This window comes from Cornus florida, unplaced genomic scaffold (assembly GCF_030987335.1).
Source record: "Cornus florida cultivar Cherokee Brave unplaced genomic scaffold, ASM3098733v1 CherokeeBrave_3.0.0_Hap2_Chr08, whole genome shotgun sequence".
Classification (NCBI taxonomy): Eukaryota; Viridiplantae; Streptophyta; class Magnoliopsida; order Cornales; family Cornaceae; genus Cornus; species Cornus florida.
Window position 1 is genome coordinate 9,527,426 of NW_026775578.1, and position 19,603 is coordinate 9,547,028.

Here is a 19,603-nt window from a genome sequence, read left to right on the forward strand (position 1 = left end):
GTTACTGATGGTGTGTGTCACACAACAGGTTTATCGGAAACTAACAGAGAAAGCTGCAAGACTGGATTAATGGAAACAGGACTCTTTTGTAGTCCATTTAGGATCATGAACTCTTTTTTAAGCTAATATATATGCCCAATTCCCAGAAGCTAATTTATGCGGACATTTCAGTTTTCAACTATTCTAACTTCCCAAGTATGGTAAACAATTCACAAAAATATGGTAAACTGAACCGCATCAAGGTAGATTATTCCTATATTTGCAACTAAAATACACACACACACACACACACACACACAAATATATATGCATACAAACATCCACATACATGCACACCAAAATTTGTTATGAACACATCAGTGTATTGTAAAATTTCAAGATCAAGATGATAGGAATCTTTGATCCTCAAATGTTACACAACAGGCTTCACAGTGGTAACTAACAGTAACAGAGAATGCCGTGGGACTGGATAGATGGAAACATGACTCTTTCGTAGTCCATTTAGTCCAGGGTGTTCAAATCCTCCCCAGTACTTATTTTGGGATGATATAGATCACAAACGCTTTTTCAACCTAATAAATCATATATGCCCAATTCCCAGAAGCTAATTTATGCAAACATTGTGACTTGGAAAACTTCTCTTATTAGATGGAAACAGGATTCTATTTTCTCTGAGAATCCAAGACTTTATGTCTTTGTGATATTCACCAAACCTTGGAAAACTTATCTTATAAAATTGCCTTTCAACGCAATTTTCAAGCAGTAACTAGTAGTAAAAAAAATTCCCTTTTTTACCTTAAAGGGAAGATCCAGAAAAACCTTGAAAATGTATCCAGTAAACTAACATAATAGTACAAAATTTGAATTAATTAACAAAAGCAGTCCCTCATAAATCTAGTGCTACTCACTTAGTCAGAGTATACCAAATGTGTTAGTCAACTAATTTAATATTAATAGATTTTAAACACTGACCAGACTCCACTTCTGATGCAACTTGACCAACCACTTGAATTATAAATGACTCTGTCCTTGTCCAGGTATCCCTAAGCCTGAGGCGTTAACTTTAGAAACAAAAACAAAACAAAAATCAAGATAAAACAAAAACCATAGATAAGTACAGATCATAACCATTAAATTCATTTAACAAAAAAATAATTAAGCATTAAATTCAATGAAGCATCCATATTTACAAAGCTTATCTGTATTCCCTTAACTTACTAATGCAAAATAACTTCACAGATAGACCATGTATTGTTATACCTATTAATGACTGACTTGCAAGTCAAAATCTACATGCTTAAAATATGCCCAACTTTCAACACCATAAATAGGAACCTCAATGAAAAAATGTATATTGACAATGGCACCAACTCTTTTCTTCATCCTCCTAATGCAACTCATTGCCACCACATGCAATGGCGTGTCCCCACCAAAATTCTCTGCTGTTCTCATCTTTGGTGACTCCACTGTTGATACAGGCAATAACAACTATATCGATACTGCATTCAGAGCCAACCATACACCATATGGCCAAGACTTTCCTGACCACATTGCTACAGGGAGGTTTTCTAATGGAAAACTAGTCCCGGACTTCCTGGCCACAAAACTAGGAATCAAAGAGACTGCTCCTCCTTTCCTTGATCCAAATTTACCGGACTATGAATTACTTACAGGTGTGAACTTTGCATCTGCTGGATCAGGATATGATGAACTGACCACTGCTGCAACTGGTGCAATCCCATTGTCGAAGCAGCCTCAGTATCTAAAGAGCTACATTGAGAGACTTAATATTATTGTGGGGGAAGACAAGGCTCGAAGTATAATCAATGATTCTTTGGTCGTCATTAGTGCAGGACCAAATGATTTTATTTTCAATTTCTATGACATACCCACAAGGAGGCTTCACTTTGACACTGATGCATACCAAGATTTTGTGCAATATAGGCTACAGATTTTTGTCCAGGTTAAATATCTCTCTCTGTGTCCCTCCCTTTCTTGATTTTATCAGTATATTACATCTATATTTACTAGTTTCTAAATTTCTAGGAACTCTACAATCTCGGATGCCGAACAATGATCATATCTGGGCTTCCTCCAATCGGTTGTCTGCCAATCCAAATGTCTGCAAAATTAAAGCCTCCCTATTTAAGAACTTGTTTACATCACCAGAACAGAGATGCTCAATCATATAATCAGAAGCTTGTAAATCTTTTACCTCAACTTCAGGTGTCACTTCCAGGAACCAGATTGATCTATTCAGACGTATATGAGCCACTGAACAACCTGATTACCAATCCACAAAAATATGGTACGCTTAGCTTCCACATTATGCACACCATTAATTAGCTAGCTTCTACTATGAATAGCATATATGACACATTTTATGCTAATTAACATCCAACATGTTTGCTGGGACCAATTATAACCTTGTCAATTTATTTGTAGTAACAACAAAAGATCAAGCACAAATCAATTTATTTGTAGTAACAACAAATCCTGATCCAGCAGATGCAAAGTTCATCATATCCTGATCCAGCAGATGCAGCAGATGCAAAGTTCAATTTATTTGTAGTAACAACAAAAGGATATATACATACTCGTAGAATATTAATGTTTCAATGTGTGACAGGATTTGTGGAAACTAGTATAGGTTGCTGTGGGACTGGAACAGTGGAAGCAGGGGGTTTTTGTTCACCAAACACTCCAGTATGTGCAAACCATTCCCAGTATGTGTTCTGGGATACCATTCATCCCAGTGAAACGACATATCGATATGTTGCCGAATATCTAGAGAATGAAATCTTAGCCCAGTTATCAGACATTGGCAGTCATTGATTGTTGAGGATGCATGCTCAAGTTCAGTCAAAAGTATGCAGCTATCGGGAAGCACAAATCAAGCAGGATGTTAATTCGATATACACAAGATCAAGCACACATCAAGCAGGACATTTAATTTAGTATGTGCTGTAGGGTAAAATATCTGTTAATGATACAGTAGTTTGAAAAATAAATTCAGTTAATGATACAGTAGTGGAATTAAACGTAACTGCTATAATTGTTGAGATTGCATGTTCTAAAATTATCTAAAATACTTCTTGTGGAATGATCCTCACTCTCCTCAATGTGCACTAGATGTTGTGGTGCACCGAAGAAGGTACAGGTCCAAAATGAAATAAAATCATGTCAAGTGCACATAAGCTAATAAAGAGTCTATTATTCCATAACAATACATGTCAAATCTCAAACTCGAATAAATGGAATCGATGTTCAAAGCTTTTTAAGGTTAAATTGGACAATGACTATTTTTCAAGTAAATGAGATTTATTGTTGAAATACATATTTTAACGATATGAAATTTTTTCATGTGATCAATTATTTTATACAGTAATTTTCAAGATAATTTTACCGAACATAGTAGATTGATTGAATTTACATAGAGTTTGTTTGGTTAGCATGTACTGGTTAAAAACAAAAAAAAAAAAAAAAAAAGGAAAATTTTACCGAACATAGTAGATTGATTGAATTTACATAGAGTTTGTTTGGTTTAGCATGTACTGGTTAAAAAAAAAAAAAAAATGGAAAATTTTAAAATTTGTTAGGAGATTAGTTAGCAAGAAAAAGAAAATTAGAAAGAAAATCAATTTTCATAAAAAAATTTGTGAGCTTAAAATATTGTCGTTTCTTTTATGGTAAGTTACCTTATGATAATTTTAAATTTTCATGCTAATCAAATTAATATTGAAAACTTAATTTTTGTCCCTTCACTTTCCTTTCTTTTACTTTCATAACTAGTTTTGGTCTAGCCAACCATATCTAAACCATATGAAGTATTAATTAGAGAGAGATTAAAGTGCAACTTCATCCCATTGTTGCAATCTCGCCTCATATTCCCTTCGGTCTCTTTCGTAATATTTCCCAGTACACCGCGTAAATCATAAAGCAAGCCAAAGTCGTCCGACCACCGACAAAACCAATCATCACCGTCCATTAACATCAACGGTTTTCAACATCCAAACTCGCATCAAAATCCTGTATCTACAACACACATCATAATCCCTCAAAAACCCCTTTATATATCTCTCACCAGGAAGTCCCCACTTTAGTACTTCACAAGTCAATCATAGAAGACTATCTCTCCCCGGCCACCCTATATTCGCTCTCTCCACCCTATATTCCTTCAAATCTCCCTAGCTTTTCTCCGAATTCCATCAATGTCCTCTCCTCCTACACTCCCGATCTCCAACCACGCACCATCCCAACCCTCATCCATCGCCACCCCCGCCTTCCGCGCCTTCGTCGGACGCCTCTCCGACTCTCTCCGACGCGCCTCCGCTCGCCGCCGCGCGTGGTCCGAACTCGCCGACTACACCGCCTTCTCCCGTCCGGACTCGGTCTCCGAGGCTGCCTCCCGCGTCCGCAAGAACTTCTCCTACTTCCGCGTCAACTACCTCACCCTGCTCGCAGCCGTACTCGGGATCTCCCTCCTCTCTCACCCTTTCTCGCTCATCACCCTCCTCTCTCTCCTCGCCGCCTGGCTCTTCCTCTACCTCTTCCGCCCCTCCGATCAGCCTGTCGTCGTCCTTGGCCGCACCTTCTCCGACCGCGAAACCCTAGGTATCTTGATCGTACTAACAGTGGTCGTGATCTTCCTCACCAGCGTTGGATCCTTACTCATGTCGACTGCATTGGTTGGATTGGCGATTGTGTGCGTTCACGGTGCATTTAGGGTTCCTGAGGATCTGTTCCTTGATGATCAAGATCCAATTGGATCCGGATCTGGACTCTTCTCCTTCATCGGTGGGGCCGCATCGTCTGCTGCTGTCGCCGCAGCACCTTCTGTTATCATCTCGCGTGTCTAATTGCAGGATCTGATGATCGGTCCTATTTTTTTCTTCCATTGATTTTTACTGTTTATATCGGCATTCTTATATTTGGTGTTTCCTAGTTCCACGAAGAAATTTGATCATAATTTTTTTTTCTTCGAAATTTTAATTTGATCATAATTTTATATGATGATACTTATATGCCAAGTGTAATGATTTGATTTACTTTGTATCATCCATATAAATTCTTACTGATTTACCGATGTGCGTTCAGGAATTTTTTTTTTTTTTTTTTTAAAAGTAAATAATTATATGTCGGCGGGGCTTAGAATTTAAATTTATCACATATTATTTGAATTTAAATTTATCACATATTATTTGCAATATATTCATACTCGATCAAGCAATTACACTGAAAAAAATTTCAGATCCTCACAAGAGGAGAATGCATCACAGAATACCACTTTAAGTCACCAAGCAAAATGGAGGTTATATAAGTAACTAATTATCATGTCAAAAATCAAGGAATCCAATAATGGAAAGCTTTCAGTTTAACAGTAGGAGTAATCTACAACACCAAAATTAAGAAAAGGGTATGTAACAAACTCTAACAGATCAGAAGCAAGTGGAAAAAAATAAATAACAAGTGCTCTCTTATCTTTATTTTGATCAAGAATGTGCAGCTATTTACCCTAATAATAGGTTGCACATAAATAAAATATAAAGAAAAAGAGAAGGAAAAGCTAAAGAACCAAAATTTACAGTCACGCAGTTCAACGGCTCCCTTTTGCATACGCACTAGTCTCCTCTGCAACTTTTGCCCATTCATTCCCAATTTTCTCTGCATATGCCACCTGTAATTTCCACATATTAAACCCTAAATATCAAAAAAGTAAAAAAATAAAAAAAGAATAGAGAAAGAAGTAGCAAACAATTTCACCAAAAAAAAGAAAGAGAGAAAGGAATCAGTACAGAAACTTTTGACACTGAGAAGCTGAGAAGAGGAATAAAAAAAATGAAAAGAGAACGCTTCAGAGCTAAGTGTCACAATGGGCAGGTTTCACAACCCAAAATCACTAATCACTTGAGGGGGTTCCCCTGTTATCAACTCTGTTGTGAGAGACACAACGAACCCAAGTTGAATCAAGAATTACGACAAAAATGTAAACATGCCACACAAAGATTTACACATGGTTCGGAAAAAACCTACGTCCATGGTTGGAATCCGGCGAAAGTTTTCACTGTGTAAAATTGAAAATTACAAGTTTTCAACCCCACTCTGTTTCTATACAAATTTCAAAGTCTCTCCCTTACACCACTCCAAACCCTAAGCGCCTTTATATATCGGGCTACAAGAGAATAATTAGGATCTACGATTCATAAGGAAAAAAAAAAAGAAAAAAGAAAAAAGGGGGGGGTTTAAAATTTTGTCGGGTCATAAGCGGGTCGTGACCCAGCACCAAATTTGGGCCACAATATCACAAACCCCAAGACCAATGGCTCACTTCCATTGATGTCCGCATTAACCTCCACAACCACTTGCCTAATAGTGCCTAATCGAAGCACCAGAACTCCTAATTCCCAGGTCCCTTTCCTTCACCATAGTGCACCAAACATTCCATTCCACCAGGTGACATTTGAAATCTTCTCCATGCATACCCAAAGAAAACTCCGAAACTTCTCCAACAACCTCACCAACACCAAATGGTGAAGATGGACACAGTGACACCAGTAAGCTAGAGAGCACTTTTCATGAGAGTATTCACCGCATCTCCCCGGAGAAAAATTGTTCTTCTTTCATCTTGCCAATCTCCTTTTGAACCTTAAACCTTTTCACCACAGAATCCCAAAAGGACTTGAATTTGAAGGACAAACCCAACAAGATAAGAGGTAAGGGTATTACCCAACCACCATACAGAACACGATTGACACCAAACCTACGTCGTCTTCCACTTTCCTGATAGGAGGAACTAACTCATGCGAATTATAGAATAAGCAAAGCACTGAACATCAGTGAATTCCCTGTCTTGAAAACTAAATATGTTGACTCAAAATGTACATAAGCAAATAATATACCCACAGCCATGGAAGCAAAACTACAGCTTTAATCTTGTAATTTTGAATCCCCGAAGTCTGATTGAAAATCCAACATTTCGAGGAGATCTATGTTATTGAATATCAGTTAATCACGAAAGAAGTGCCTCGAGGAAGGACGTTACTAAAACATGAAGGAAAACAATTTAAAATTATCTTATTTCTTAGTTATTTATTCATTGATTTATTTTCTATACACCCACCTCAAGATGGTTGGCGGTTTGGCATAGACCCTAACTCGTTTGACATATACACAAACCCCAAAGAAAGACAAGAAAGGGCCTCACAACCTAAAACTTAATACCCAAAGAAAACCCTACTTCCAAATATCATGAAGACTAGATTTAATAATAAGAGTCTAATGGAATTTGAAAAGTTATATTAATTAACTAAATGAGAACTGGCAAGTCATTGTTACCTGTTTACTAGGATGTGAAAAAACGAATGCAAAACTGAGGGGTATTTAAATAATCTTATCTCAGAGACAAACAAAGGGCCTCGCAACCGAAAACTTCATATCGAAAAAAAAAAAGAAAAAGAGCAAAAAACTTCTTCCAAATATCATGAAGAACCGGTTTATTAAAAAGTCTTGACAACTCATAGAATCTAAATAAGTCTGAATGACCCTATCATCACAAGCCAAGTTCGTTGAAGTATCCACAACTTTATTAGTTTACCAATATAGATGAAGAGAGAGTATTTGACTCTAACCAAATATGTCAAAAACCAACTATGTTATTCCCCAAAGAGTATCAACCAGCTCAGTCAAGGTATCCACCAGGACCTTAGAGTCGGATATAATGATGAGGGGATCGTCAAATAACGAGTATAACAGACTTAAATTATCTAATAAAGCTCCCCATTCAGTTGCCAATTGGAATAAACCCCGTAGATATTAGAAATCTCACAGACCAGACCTCCTATGGCTTGTGCACCAGTCAAAATCACTGCAAAGATCAACATTGCTAGTACATATCTGGAAGATGAAAATTCAGATGCTCAAAATTACAATCAGAAGCTTGAAGCATTGCTATCTAAAATATATACAGGGAGCATAATCGTCTATGCGGATATATACACACCAATGTTTGACATGGTCAACAATCCACAAAAATATGGTAAACTGAACTGCATTAAGGTTGATTGGACCTATATTTGCAAGTACAATACATGCATATAAATGCATCCAAAAATACACACACACACACACACACCTAATTTTGCTATGAACACATCAATGTTTGGTTAAATTTCGAGATCAAGTTGATAGAAAACTTTGATCCTCAATTGCTAGTGAGCCATCATATATATATAAAGTGATTTGTTACTAATGGTGTGTCACAAAACAGGTTTCGCGGTACCCAACAGAGAATGCTATGGGACTGGATTGATGGAAACAGGACTCTTTTGTAGTACATTTTGTCCAGTGTGTGCAACTCCTACCCAGTATTTATTTTGCAATGGTATAGATCATGAACTCTCTTTCAAGTAATATGCATACCCAATTCCCAGAAGCTAATTTATGCAAGCATTTCAACCATTGTAACTTGTACTTGGACCTGTTTCCATTTTCTGAGATAACTCTTAAGAATTTATGTCTTTGTGATATTCACCAACCCTTGGGAAAACTTTCTTATTAAATTGCCTTTCAACAATTTTTTCGAACATTAAATCGTAGTCATGAAATTCAGTTTTTACCTTGAAGGGAAGATCCAGAAAGACCTTATTAGTAAAAAATTTGAATTGATTAATAAAAGCAGCCCCTCATAATCTGATTCCATTTTCTGAGATAATTCAAGAATTTATGTCTTTGTGATATTCACCAACCCTTGGAAAACTTTCCTATTAAATTGCATTTCAACACATTTTTCGAACATCAAATAGTAGTCATGAAATTCTCTTTTTTACCTTTTTTTTTTTTTTGATAAGTAAATTGTATTAAAAGCGTTCAAAAAGGGGAACGCGACCCAAACTATACAAAGAAAACGGAGCCTATGAATTCAAAGAACTCATAAAGTCAACAATCTCCTCAAGAGAGGAGTAGTCTCTCCCCTGACCCCAACAAAACAAATTACAAATGATAGAAAATTTTAACACCCCAATGGAGGATTCCTTTCCTTCAAAAGATCTTCCATTACGCTCTCTCCAAAGGCTCCACCAAATACAAAAAGGGATCACCCTCCAAAAAACTCTGACCTGAGCCCCCACCCATTGGCCCCTCCACATATCTAACAACTCTCAAGATGTCCGAGGCATGACCCAATGAATACCAAACAGGCCAAACATCAAACTCCAACAATCATGAGCCACAGGACAGTGCAACAAAAGATGATCCACTGACTCCCCATTAATCTTGCAAAGACAACACCTATTAACAATGATATGTCTTCTCTTCCTCAAGTTGTCCAACGTCAAAATCCTACTCCAGCAGTAGTCCACACAAAAAAGCCCACCCTAAGAGGCGCCTTAGACCTCCACACCGTCTTCCATGGGAATGAGGTACCATGAAAACCAGAAAGGCACACAAAAAAGGACCGGACCTGGAACATCCCCTGAGAAGAAGGCACCCAAATCAAAGAATCTGCCCCAGACCCCTCCACCTCCTGTCCGTAAAGAAGAGCCAAAAACCCAGTGACATCATCCAGCTCCCAATCCTGAAAAGCTCGCCGGAAACGCACATCCCAAGACAACCTTCCACTATCAAGGCGATAATAGTCAGCAACCATTGCATGTTTGTCAATAGCAATCCTAAAAAGCCTGGGAAACAAAAGGGCCAAAGGCCTATCATCACACCATGGATCCTCCCAAAACCGGACAGTTCTTCCATCCCGAACTCTGAATCTAATATGTTTGGAAAAGGCATTCCACCCCTTACCAATGGCCCTCCACACCCCCACTCCGCCAACAGACCTGACTGATCTAGCTGACCACCCTCCTCTCTCCTCCCCAAAGCGACATGAGATAACCTTTCTCCATAATCTATGTCTTTCCTTACCAAATCTCCAAAGCCACTTACCAAGAAGAGCACAATTGAAAGTGGCCAATCTCCTAATTCCAAGCCCTCCCAACCGAATAGGCCTGCAAACCTGTTCCCATTTGACAAGATGATACTTGAACTCTTCACCGCGACCCCCCCAAAGGAAATTACGTTGAAGCATTTCTAGTCTTCCAACAATAGAGGCTGGAATACGAAAAAGCGAAAGAAAGTACGTTGGAAGGCTTGACAAAGTGCTCTTCACTAACGTAACTTTACCGCCCTTTGACAGATATTGTTTTTTCCAACCCGCTAATCTTCTCTCGACCCGCTCAATCACCGGGTTCCAACTTCCCACCCTCCTAGCCGAGTCCCCCCGCAGCAAACCCAAGTACGAGATGGGAAAGCGTTGCGTCCCACATCCTAGAACAGCAGCCAGAGTGTCCACCTCCTGAACTTCCCCCACAGGAACAATCACACTCTTTCATCTTGAAACAAAGCCATAGTTAATCTTAGAAACAAAGGGAAGCTACTCCCTTTTCATCTTGAGGAAACATTAGTTAGAAGCAAAATGACATAAACCCACATTTTAAAATTTTTAAAAAAAAAAAATCCAACCCAAAAGCCATAGTTAATAACTTCTTTTTTTTTGATAAGTAAAAAAAGCCATAGTTAGTAACTTAGTACAGATCATAAGCGTTAAATTCATTAAAAGAAAAATAGTTGAGCATTAAATTCAATGAAGCATTTGTATCTACACGATTCTCTATTTTCCTCAACTTACTAAAGCACCATAAATTCACAGCTTGGCCATATCTTTTTACAACTCCGATTAATGGCTCACTTGCAGTTTAAAAATGTACATGCTTTAATTATGCCCAACTCACGAAACCATAAATTGCTACCTCAGTGAAAGAATGCATCTTAACAATGGCACCAACTCTCTTCTTCATCTTCCTAATGCAACTTGTAGCCAACACATGCAATGGTGTGTCCATACCAAAATTCTCTGCTGTTCTCGTCTTTGGTGACTCGACAGTTGATACAGGCAATAACAACTATATCTATACCATATTCAAAGCCGATCATCAACCATATGGCCAAGACTTTCCCGACCATATTGCTACAGGGAGGTTTTCTAATGGAAGACTCATCCCGGACTTCTTGGTCACAATACTAGGAATCAAAGAGACTGTTCCTCCTTTCCTTGATCCTAATATACTGGATGATGAACTACCTACAGGTGTGAACTTTGCATCTGCTGGATCAGGATATGATGATCTGACTACTGTTGCAACTGGTGCAATCCCGGTCTCAAAGCAAACTCAGTACCTAAAGAGCTACATTGAGAGACTTAAAAGAATCTTGGGGGAAGACAAGGCTCAGAGTATAATCAATGATTCTTTGGTTGTCATTAGTGCAGGATCAAATGATTTTATATTCAATTTCTATAACACCCATAAGGAGGCTTCAGTTCGACAGTGACGGGTACCAAGATTTTGTGCAAAATAGGCTACAAATTTTTGCCAAGGTTAAATCTCTCTCTCTCTCTCTATGTAATGGCTCTAAAACTAACATGCTAAGTTGTAAGTTAGATTAAATCAGTATATTGATCTACTGCTATAACAATGCTACATCTATATTTAATAGTTTCTATTTTTTTAGGAACTGTACAATCTCGGGTGCTGTACAATGGCGATATCTGGGCTTCCTCCAGTGGGTTGTCTGCCACTCCAAATGACAGCAAAATTAGAGCCTCTCTTTTCAAGAACTTGTTTAGATGACCAGAACAGAGACGCTCAATCGTATAATCAGAAGCTCGTAAATCTTTTACCTCAACTTCAGGCATCACTTCCAGGAACCAGACTTCTCTATTCTGACATATATTCGCCAATGAACAACTTGATCAACAGTCCCCAAAAATATGGTACGGTTAGCTTCCAAATTATGCACATCATTACCTTCCACTATGATTGGCATATACTCCGTATGACACATTTTATGTTAAAAAACATCAAACATGTTTGTTGGGACTGCTTATAAGCTTATCATCACCATAGAACGGATAACATGAGTTTAACTTTTTGTAATAACAACGAGAAGATATAGATACCCGTATTTTTATATAGAGAAAATGTATGTGTGTATATATAGTATACGAGGACATCTTCATCAACTGTAATTAACTCCAAAGGCGAATTTTACTGACACAATTTGTGACAGGATTAGTGGAAACAAGTAGAGGTTGCTGTGGGACTGGAACAGTTGAAGGAGCTGCCCTTTGTTCATCAATCACTCCAGTATGTGCAAACAGTTCCCAGTACTTGTTCTGGGATAGCATTCATCCCAGTGAATCAACATATCAGTACGTGACTCAATATCTAATAACTGATCTCTTAGGAAAGTACTCAGATATTGGCAGTCATTGATTGTTAAGGATGCATGCCCAAGTTCAGAAGTATGACGTTCCCGGGAAGCAAAAATGAAGCAGGATGTTCATTGGACATACACAAGATCAAGTAAGAGGTTTTATTTAGGATGTACTGTAGGGCAAAAAATTAGTTAATGATACATTATTGGATTAAAAGTTGCCTGCTATAATTGTTGAGATTGCATGTTCTAAAATTAATTAAAATACTTTGTGGATCTTCACTCTACTCAATGTGCAGTAGATGAAGATAAAGGTCCAAAATAAAGTAAAATCCTCTCCAGCGCACTGGAGAGGGATAAAGGTCCATCCCAAACAATACAATTTGAACAACCAACACATTTTATTTTATTTAATTAAAGAGGTTAGGAAACAATTTCACTGTTTTGGCCCCGTTGTGGTAGGGTCTTGGAGATCGAAGACTCAAAACTGAACAAACCTTTGGGTTTTGACAAAGTGATTGCTTTAAGTCTCAAACTCGAATTAATAGCGTCAATGTTCAAGCTTTTTACTGCTAAATTGGACAATAACCATCCTTCGGTAAATGAGATTCATTGTTCAAGCTAAAATGAGTGTGTTAAGATGGATGAGTGGAATAGTAGAAGAAATAGGGTCACTAATGAAAGTGTGAGAGAAAAATTAGGTGCAGCACCCATTGGTGAGAAAGTTCTATAGAGTAGACTTAGGTGGTTAGAACACATACATCGGATGATGATGATTTTACCAAGATATATCAGATTCTATAGAGTAGACTTAGATGGTTAGCACACATACATTGTTCAACGATGATGATCATTTTACCATGATGATTTTATCGAACTTAGTATATCGATTGAATTCATTTTAATTAAGGGGGACATTAGTGCACCAATTTTGTAAATTGGAATATTCTCAACCTTTGAAGAAGTGGGCTTTGACCTTAACCATTCTATCCATCCATTAAAATACAATCCAGAAATTAAATAATTAGAATAAAATTAAAAGTCTGAGACCCTAATCAATAATCTCATTTCAAGCAATTTATGTTATAAAACGAGATCAGTATAATCTATTTAAGATTCTTATGCTATAAAATATTGTTTTAATATTAAAATCTCATGCTATCAGATTTTTTTTTTTTTTTTTTTTTTTAATTTTATTTTTTTATAAGTCAGGTAGTACTCGGACACACTACCACAAGCCCCCTTTTAGAACTTGAACTCCTCATACCATTCAATATTTTTTGCAATTAACCCTTGAAATTAAAATTCTCATGCTACAAGGAAAAAATTATATTATTTCTATTTATTTTTTTAATAGTCAGGTAATACTTGGACACACTGCCACAAGCTTTTAGAACTTGAACTCCTCGTACCATTCAAACTTTTTTTGCAATAAACCCTTGAACAAAATTTCAAGCCGATTAATCTCCCCATGCTATTTAAAAGTTACAAATAGTCCCATTGTCTCTATGCGTTAAACTTTAGATTCTGACTCTAAAGGGGTTATTTGTAACTTTCAAATAAATTAAGGAGTTAATACGACACGACATTTTTGTTTATGCAATGGCTTCATCCGATTAAGAATTTGACGATGCAATTTCGCATTACATTCCCATCCGTCTCTTTTGTATTGTCTACACCGCATAACTGACAAAGCAAGCAAAAAATTAACTAACAAAAACAAGGTCCATCTTCAATAAATGAACTGAAAAAAACAAAGCCCTTTTTTATCTTGTCAATCTCCTTTTGTCTCATTTTGAACCTTAAACCTGTTCACCGCTGAATCCCAAAAGGCCTTAAATTTGAAGGACAAACCCAACAAAAGGCGAAGCTAAGAGCAAGGTTAGTACCCACCTTGCACACCACGATTGACATCAAACCTACTATGTCTCCCACATTCTTGATAGGAACTAACTCATGCAAGTTCTAGAATAAGCAGAGCATCTGAAGATCAGTGAATTCCCCGTCTTGCAAACTAAATATGTCGAATAAAAAAGTACACCCATTGAACCATGGGGAAAATAATAAACCCACAATCATATAAGAAAAACATAACTACAGCTTTAATCTTGTAATTTTAAATCACCTAAGCCTGATAAAATCCAACATTTTGAGGATATTTTGTGTTATTGAATATCAGTTAATCATGAAAGAAGTGCCTTGAGGAAAGATGTACTAAAAGGTGTTGTTTGATAAAACTGAAAAATATGTCCTGAAAATTTTAAGAGCTGAATATTAAGTGCTGAAGTTTTTAAGTGGTAATTATTTATTATTATTTTTTTTGGATATTTTTTTTTTGAATTTCCAGCGTTTAGCATTCAATGATAAGTGATGTCCTTGTCACTTAAAATTTTACCCCATTTTAAGTTGTGCTTACTATTTTTAGTGATATTCAAATTGCATTATCAAACGCACTCAATTGGATAAGCGCTTAATCCGTTCAAAATTAAGCGTTGAATTGAGTAATCAAACAGCACCCAAAACATAAATGAAAACAATTTTTCATTATTTTATTTCTTCGTTATTTATTTATTGATTTATTTTCCATACACCATCACAAGATGGTTGGCGGCTTGGCATAACTCTTGCTCGTTTATCAAAAGATCAAAAACTGAATGCAAAACTAAGGGCCTCACAACCTAAAACTTCATACCCAAAGAAAACCCTAGTTCCAAATATCATGAAGACTTGATCTATTAATAAGAGCCCAAGGGAACTTAAAAAGTTATATTTATTGACTGAATGAGAATTGGCAAGTCATAGTTACTTGTTTACTAAGAGATGAAAAAACAAATGCAGAACCAAGAGGGGCATTTAAAGAACCTTATCTCAGAGAGAAACAAAGAGCCTCATAACCTTAAACTTCATATCCAAATAAATAAATAAAAAAAACTAATTCCAAATATCAATAAGACTTGGTTTAGAAATAAGTCTTGGCAATTCATAGAAACTAAAGAAGTTTGAATTACCCTATCATCATAAGCCAAGTTCGCTGAAGCATCCACGACCAGTACCCCAATACACAGATGCACACAAAATTTGACGTAAGCCAAATATGTCAAAAACCCAAGTATGTTATTCCCCCAAAAAATATCAACCACCTCAATCAAGGTATCCACCAGACTACCAATTGGGGATGAGAACGCCCCAACAATCACCCACTCTAGATATTAGAAATCTCATAGACCAGTATACTTATAGGTTTAATCATCTTCTGACAAAGTCTTTAAAGAAGATGTATCACAGATTACCACTTAATCATGGTATAAGTGCTTCAAGAAAAATTTAATAATCATAGAAGAAAATATACAGGAGTACTTGTTGACTTTTATTTTTCTGTCCCAATGTCTATCAACTCTTCATGCTAATCTAATCCAGTTGAACCCATGCTAGGGACAATATTTGTTTCCATACAAGAGCATTTATGATTAGACTGATAGATGTATGTTCCATAAAAGCTCCAATCATCAGATAAAGCCAAGAGCAGAAAGTACCTGATTAATCACAAATCCCTTCAACATATTAAGGAAGTCAGCTTTCCTTTCTCTGTCAAGCCTTTCAATCTCATTCCTGTTATTTTCCTGCAGTTAACATCAATCATTAAATCATATATTAGGTACATGGTGAAGGTAGTCAATAAATGTCATCCAGGAACATTTTTGCATCAACAACATAACATATACACGTGGACAGAACACCATGCAGTAATCTTACAAAAGTGGGTTAACAAGTTTCGGAGCACCTATATTAATTGCTAGGTAATGTGAGAATCTGTTTCGGAGCAGAAAGGAACATTTGATGCAAGCAGATGATTATAGGTGATCATTATTCATTTCTCTCTGCTCAATCTTCTCAAAGGAAACATTGGAGAATCTGTTGCTCATAGAACTCAAGTAGGTGGGATGATGAAGGGTAGAAATGCTTTAGGAGTGCTAACATCATTGAATACCTGTCAAGTGCAAGGAGGGGGAGGAGATTCATGAAGATGGCTTTGAGATGTGGAAATCTATGCCTTTGTTAGTTTGACTGAATAAACGTTAAGGAGCGAATCTCATTTTAAAACTCTCCAAGGACAGAAGCTGTAAGGCAAACCATCCCTTAAGAGACTGTGTTTTAGCAATTAATAAATAACTGTATGAAAAATGAAATCAGCTGAAATGGGAAGTTGTCGTGGAAAAGTTTGGATTTGGAAGGGTGAATGAGGGTATTAGAACCCATATTTAGCAACAATTGGGCAATAAAAGAGCAAAGTTGTCCAAGATGCTCAGTTATTTGCAACAAGAACAGATTCAAATTAAAGTAAATACACTCTGGAGGAATACGAAGAAAGCCAAACTGAGAGAAAAAAAAAAAAGAAAAAGAATACATAACTCAATTTGGTGAGGAAAGACATGATAACCTATAATTTAACTACAAGAATTACTTTACGAAGGGGTGACTGGCTGAAAAAATATTGTAACTGACTTTAATTGGTAGGGTCTGAGTTATTTTGTATCAGTTTATTAACTCTGGAGAGAAATTCTCGCTTGGAAATTCTGAATTTTCATTCACCAAGAAAGCAAGAGGGAAACAATCAAGTAAGGTCTTTTAGTACACTTGAGACATAAACAGGATTCCCAAGGTTGTTGGAAAGCAAATCATTAATTTCTACAGGTAGATGAACCTCAATTTCAGCTATTGACAAAGTTCAAGTGAAAAGAATTAGTACCTTGATCCGTTCAAATTCTCTAACCGCACAGTTTTTAGCATGCTCAGTTATCCTTATTGTGTCTTTCAACTCTTCGATCTTGCGAATCCTTGACTTATCACCACCAAATGTTTTGGACGACGCAGCTTCAAATTTTTCAGCTCTTGAATGCAAAGAAGATAATTCTGATAGAAGAGTTTGTACTGTCAATAAAGCACTTGAACGGTCTGTGAATGCGGTGTGAACGGCTAACATTAGCCCCATATATTCATGTAGCGTATCCTGAAATACATTTACAGCTGCTGTTACAATAGCAACTGAATCCTTCTTAGAGAAGGACCTTGACGGAAATACATAATGAATTAATACTTGAAGATTAATGGATGACTTAAATTTGTACAAGTTCTTAAAATGAACTTTGGTTTATCATACAACTGATGAGGTCTTTATTCATTCCATTTGAGAGTTTCTTTGCCAATTATCTAATATGAATTACTTATTCTAAGAACATTTATCCACGAGAAAAAAGTTCAAAATAGAAGTAAAATAAAAGGGTGCAGTTCATTACCAAATGCTTGACGGTTTGTGCATTTAATTCTCGATACAATCTGCTTGCTTTGACAGTAGTAGTTGCCACATTTTTCATGTCAGCAGCCCTTATTCTTTGACTGTTGAACATGGCCTCCTCATTCTCAAATTTTGTCAACTTAATAAATGCTAGTCCTAACTCTCCCATTGTTTCTCCCATATCTTGCTGAGCTTTGACAAGCGATTCCGCCTAATTGGGATAAAAATAAAGATTTAGTTTCCATGACAAAGATCCTAACAACCAATGCAATTTATCATTGTGTCTGGATGAGTATAATAGATGCATATAAAAATGAAAGTAACTACAACCTGCTGAGATGCATTGCTGAGTTGCTGTTCAAGATCATGCAGCTTCTCTTTCTTTTCTACAAACTCCTTATCCTCCTCCTCCACGGGCGGTCTCGAGCCTCCCCAATCATTAGCCACTGACTGCTTCAATTCCTTGAAAATTCTCAACAAATCCCTGCCTCCCTTGGCAGGCTGCACAACTTCCTGTGGCCCAACCAACTGATTTGGAAGCTTCGCGGCCCCATCAAGCATCCTCGATGCCACGTCAGTAGTTGTTGGCAACGGAAGCCTCCCCTGAACCTGTATAAACACCCTCAGCTCATCGCTCTTCTTGATCACCGGATGCGAAGCCAATCTCCGCAAGTACTTCTCCAATGCCACCCTTCTCTGCTCCACAAATTCTTGCTTCTGCATCACTTGACTCTCCACAACATTCTTATCCGGCCTCACCGGAATGAAAAACCCTCTGTAAGCCTCACTCAACCGATCAGCCAATGTCACAACATCCCTAAACCGTCTCCGAACACTGAACTCCGATCCGCCAAACTCCGGCAGGTTCGTTATCGTCGTGATCAAATACGTAGTATACGTGTTCCCCCCCGGAACGATCGAATTCGATTCCTCAAGCTCTTTTTGAGGATTCGACACCGTAATCTTCAAATACTCCGAACTCGACGACGGCGATCTCGACAAGACCGACGATTTCTCCGAATCTTTGCTAGGGCTATCGACGCTGCTGGATTCGACTCCGTTATCACCGCCGTCGAGCGGGCTAAAAACGACGTCGGCGTACGGCGGTGGTTCTATATATGAATAATTTTTAGTGGAATTAGGGTCTTTGAAATCTCTGTGCGGTGACGACCGTAGAGGATCGGTGTCGGCCGGGGTGGCGATGATCGACGGGGAGAGAGGGTGGTGAGTATCGGAGACGGAGAGTGTGGTCATGGCACTTCTGTAATTAGAGTAAGATTTGGTGGTCAAAGAATCGTCGAGGACGAGGCTCTCCATCTCTTCTCTTGATGCGTAGAGATGGGCTTCTTCGAAGCCCTCGTTCTCTGGACCCATCATCTTATTCACAAAAACAATAATCTTCGAGCTTTCTTGAAAAACCAGAACACGAGATTCATTTGAATTCGAAGAGAGACTGGTTTAGGTTTGTTTGATAAAATAGTGATAGGTTCACGTTGGTTGATTCATGTGGTTGTGTTGGAGATGCTATATTGCGCCGGGGTGAGCAGTGCCGCCGGAAGACGACGGAGTTGAAAGAGCAGGGGAATATAGCGATTAGGTGGCCCCTGTATTAGGATTTGGAGTTTCCGATTGGAAGTTCTGTTGGAAAAGATCACTGTCGCTTTTTTGAAAGAGAAATTCTACAGAGATATAGGATTGCTTTTTATATAGTAAATTTCTATTTCTGTTTCATGATAAAAATATTAAAATAACAAATATATACACATAAAAAATACGGAGTAAAATAAACCAATTACTATCCTTTCCTCAAAAAGTAGGGAGGGTTGGAATTGGGCGTGAACAAATTCTATTTCATATTTCTTACATAATATTTTTCTTAAATTAAATTGAGAAAATTATTCATGCAAAAAATTAATTTATGAAATCACATATTATTGATTATTAAGAATATTGAATGTGAAATCTAAATAGATTGTATAACTATATATCTTGGATTTTATTTATTTATTTATTTTTCGTTCAAAAGCACTTGCACAATATTAGTTTCAT

General features: G+C 37.3%; 3 protein-coding genes and 1 pseudogene across 5 annotated transcripts; 3 read left to right on the plus strand and 1 right to left on the minus strand.

The window, feature by feature from the left end:
- The first annotated feature begins 1,212 nt into the window (after window positions 1-1,212).
- LOC132269692 (GDSL esterase/lipase At2g30310) lies at window positions 1,213-2,835 on the plus strand. The gene is made up of 3 exons (XM_059770949.1): window positions 1,213-1,963; window positions 2,047-2,308; window positions 2,630-2,835. The coding sequence occupies exons 1-3, from the start codon at window positions 1,340-1,342 to the stop codon at window positions 2,833-2,835; spliced, it is 1,092 nt and encodes a 363-aa protein (XP_059626932.1). The 5' UTR covers window positions 1,213-1,339.
- Window positions 1,946-19,236, minus strand: LOC132269285 (sorting nexin 2B-like). Of its 3 annotated transcripts, none has more exons than XR_009469445.1 (7): window positions 17,885-19,236; window positions 17,556-17,765; window positions 17,009-17,269; window positions 15,795-15,881; window positions 5,586-5,677; window positions 2,216-2,283; window positions 1,946-2,122 (listed from the first exon to the last, which is right to left on the minus strand). XR_009469445.1 is itself a non-coding variant. In XM_059770433.1 (5 exons), exons 1-5 carry the CDS (start codon window positions 18,929-18,931, stop codon window positions 5,597-5,599), a joined length of 1,686 nt encoding a protein of 561 aa, XP_059626416.1. In that variant the 5' UTR covers window positions 18,932-19,236; the 3' UTR covers window positions 5,313-5,596. The 3 variants fall into 3 exon arrangements, 1 of the variants encoding a protein (XP_059626416.1); XR_009469444.1 differs by having other exon boundaries at window positions 5,576-5,677; XM_059770433.1 differs by lacking the exons at window positions 1,946-2,122; window positions 2,216-2,283 and having other exon boundaries at window positions 5,313-5,677.
- LOC132269286 (PRA1 family protein B3-like) lies at window positions 3,805-5,088 on the plus strand. The gene has a single exon (XM_059770434.1). It carries the CDS (start codon window positions 4,212-4,214, stop codon window positions 4,857-4,859), a length of 648 nt encoding a protein of 215 aa, XP_059626417.1. The 5' UTR covers window positions 3,805-4,211; the 3' UTR covers window positions 4,860-5,088.
- Window positions 10,822-12,453, plus strand: LOC132269288 (GDSL esterase/lipase At2g24560-like; annotated as a pseudogene).
- Window positions 19,237-19,603: the final 367 nt, after the last annotated feature.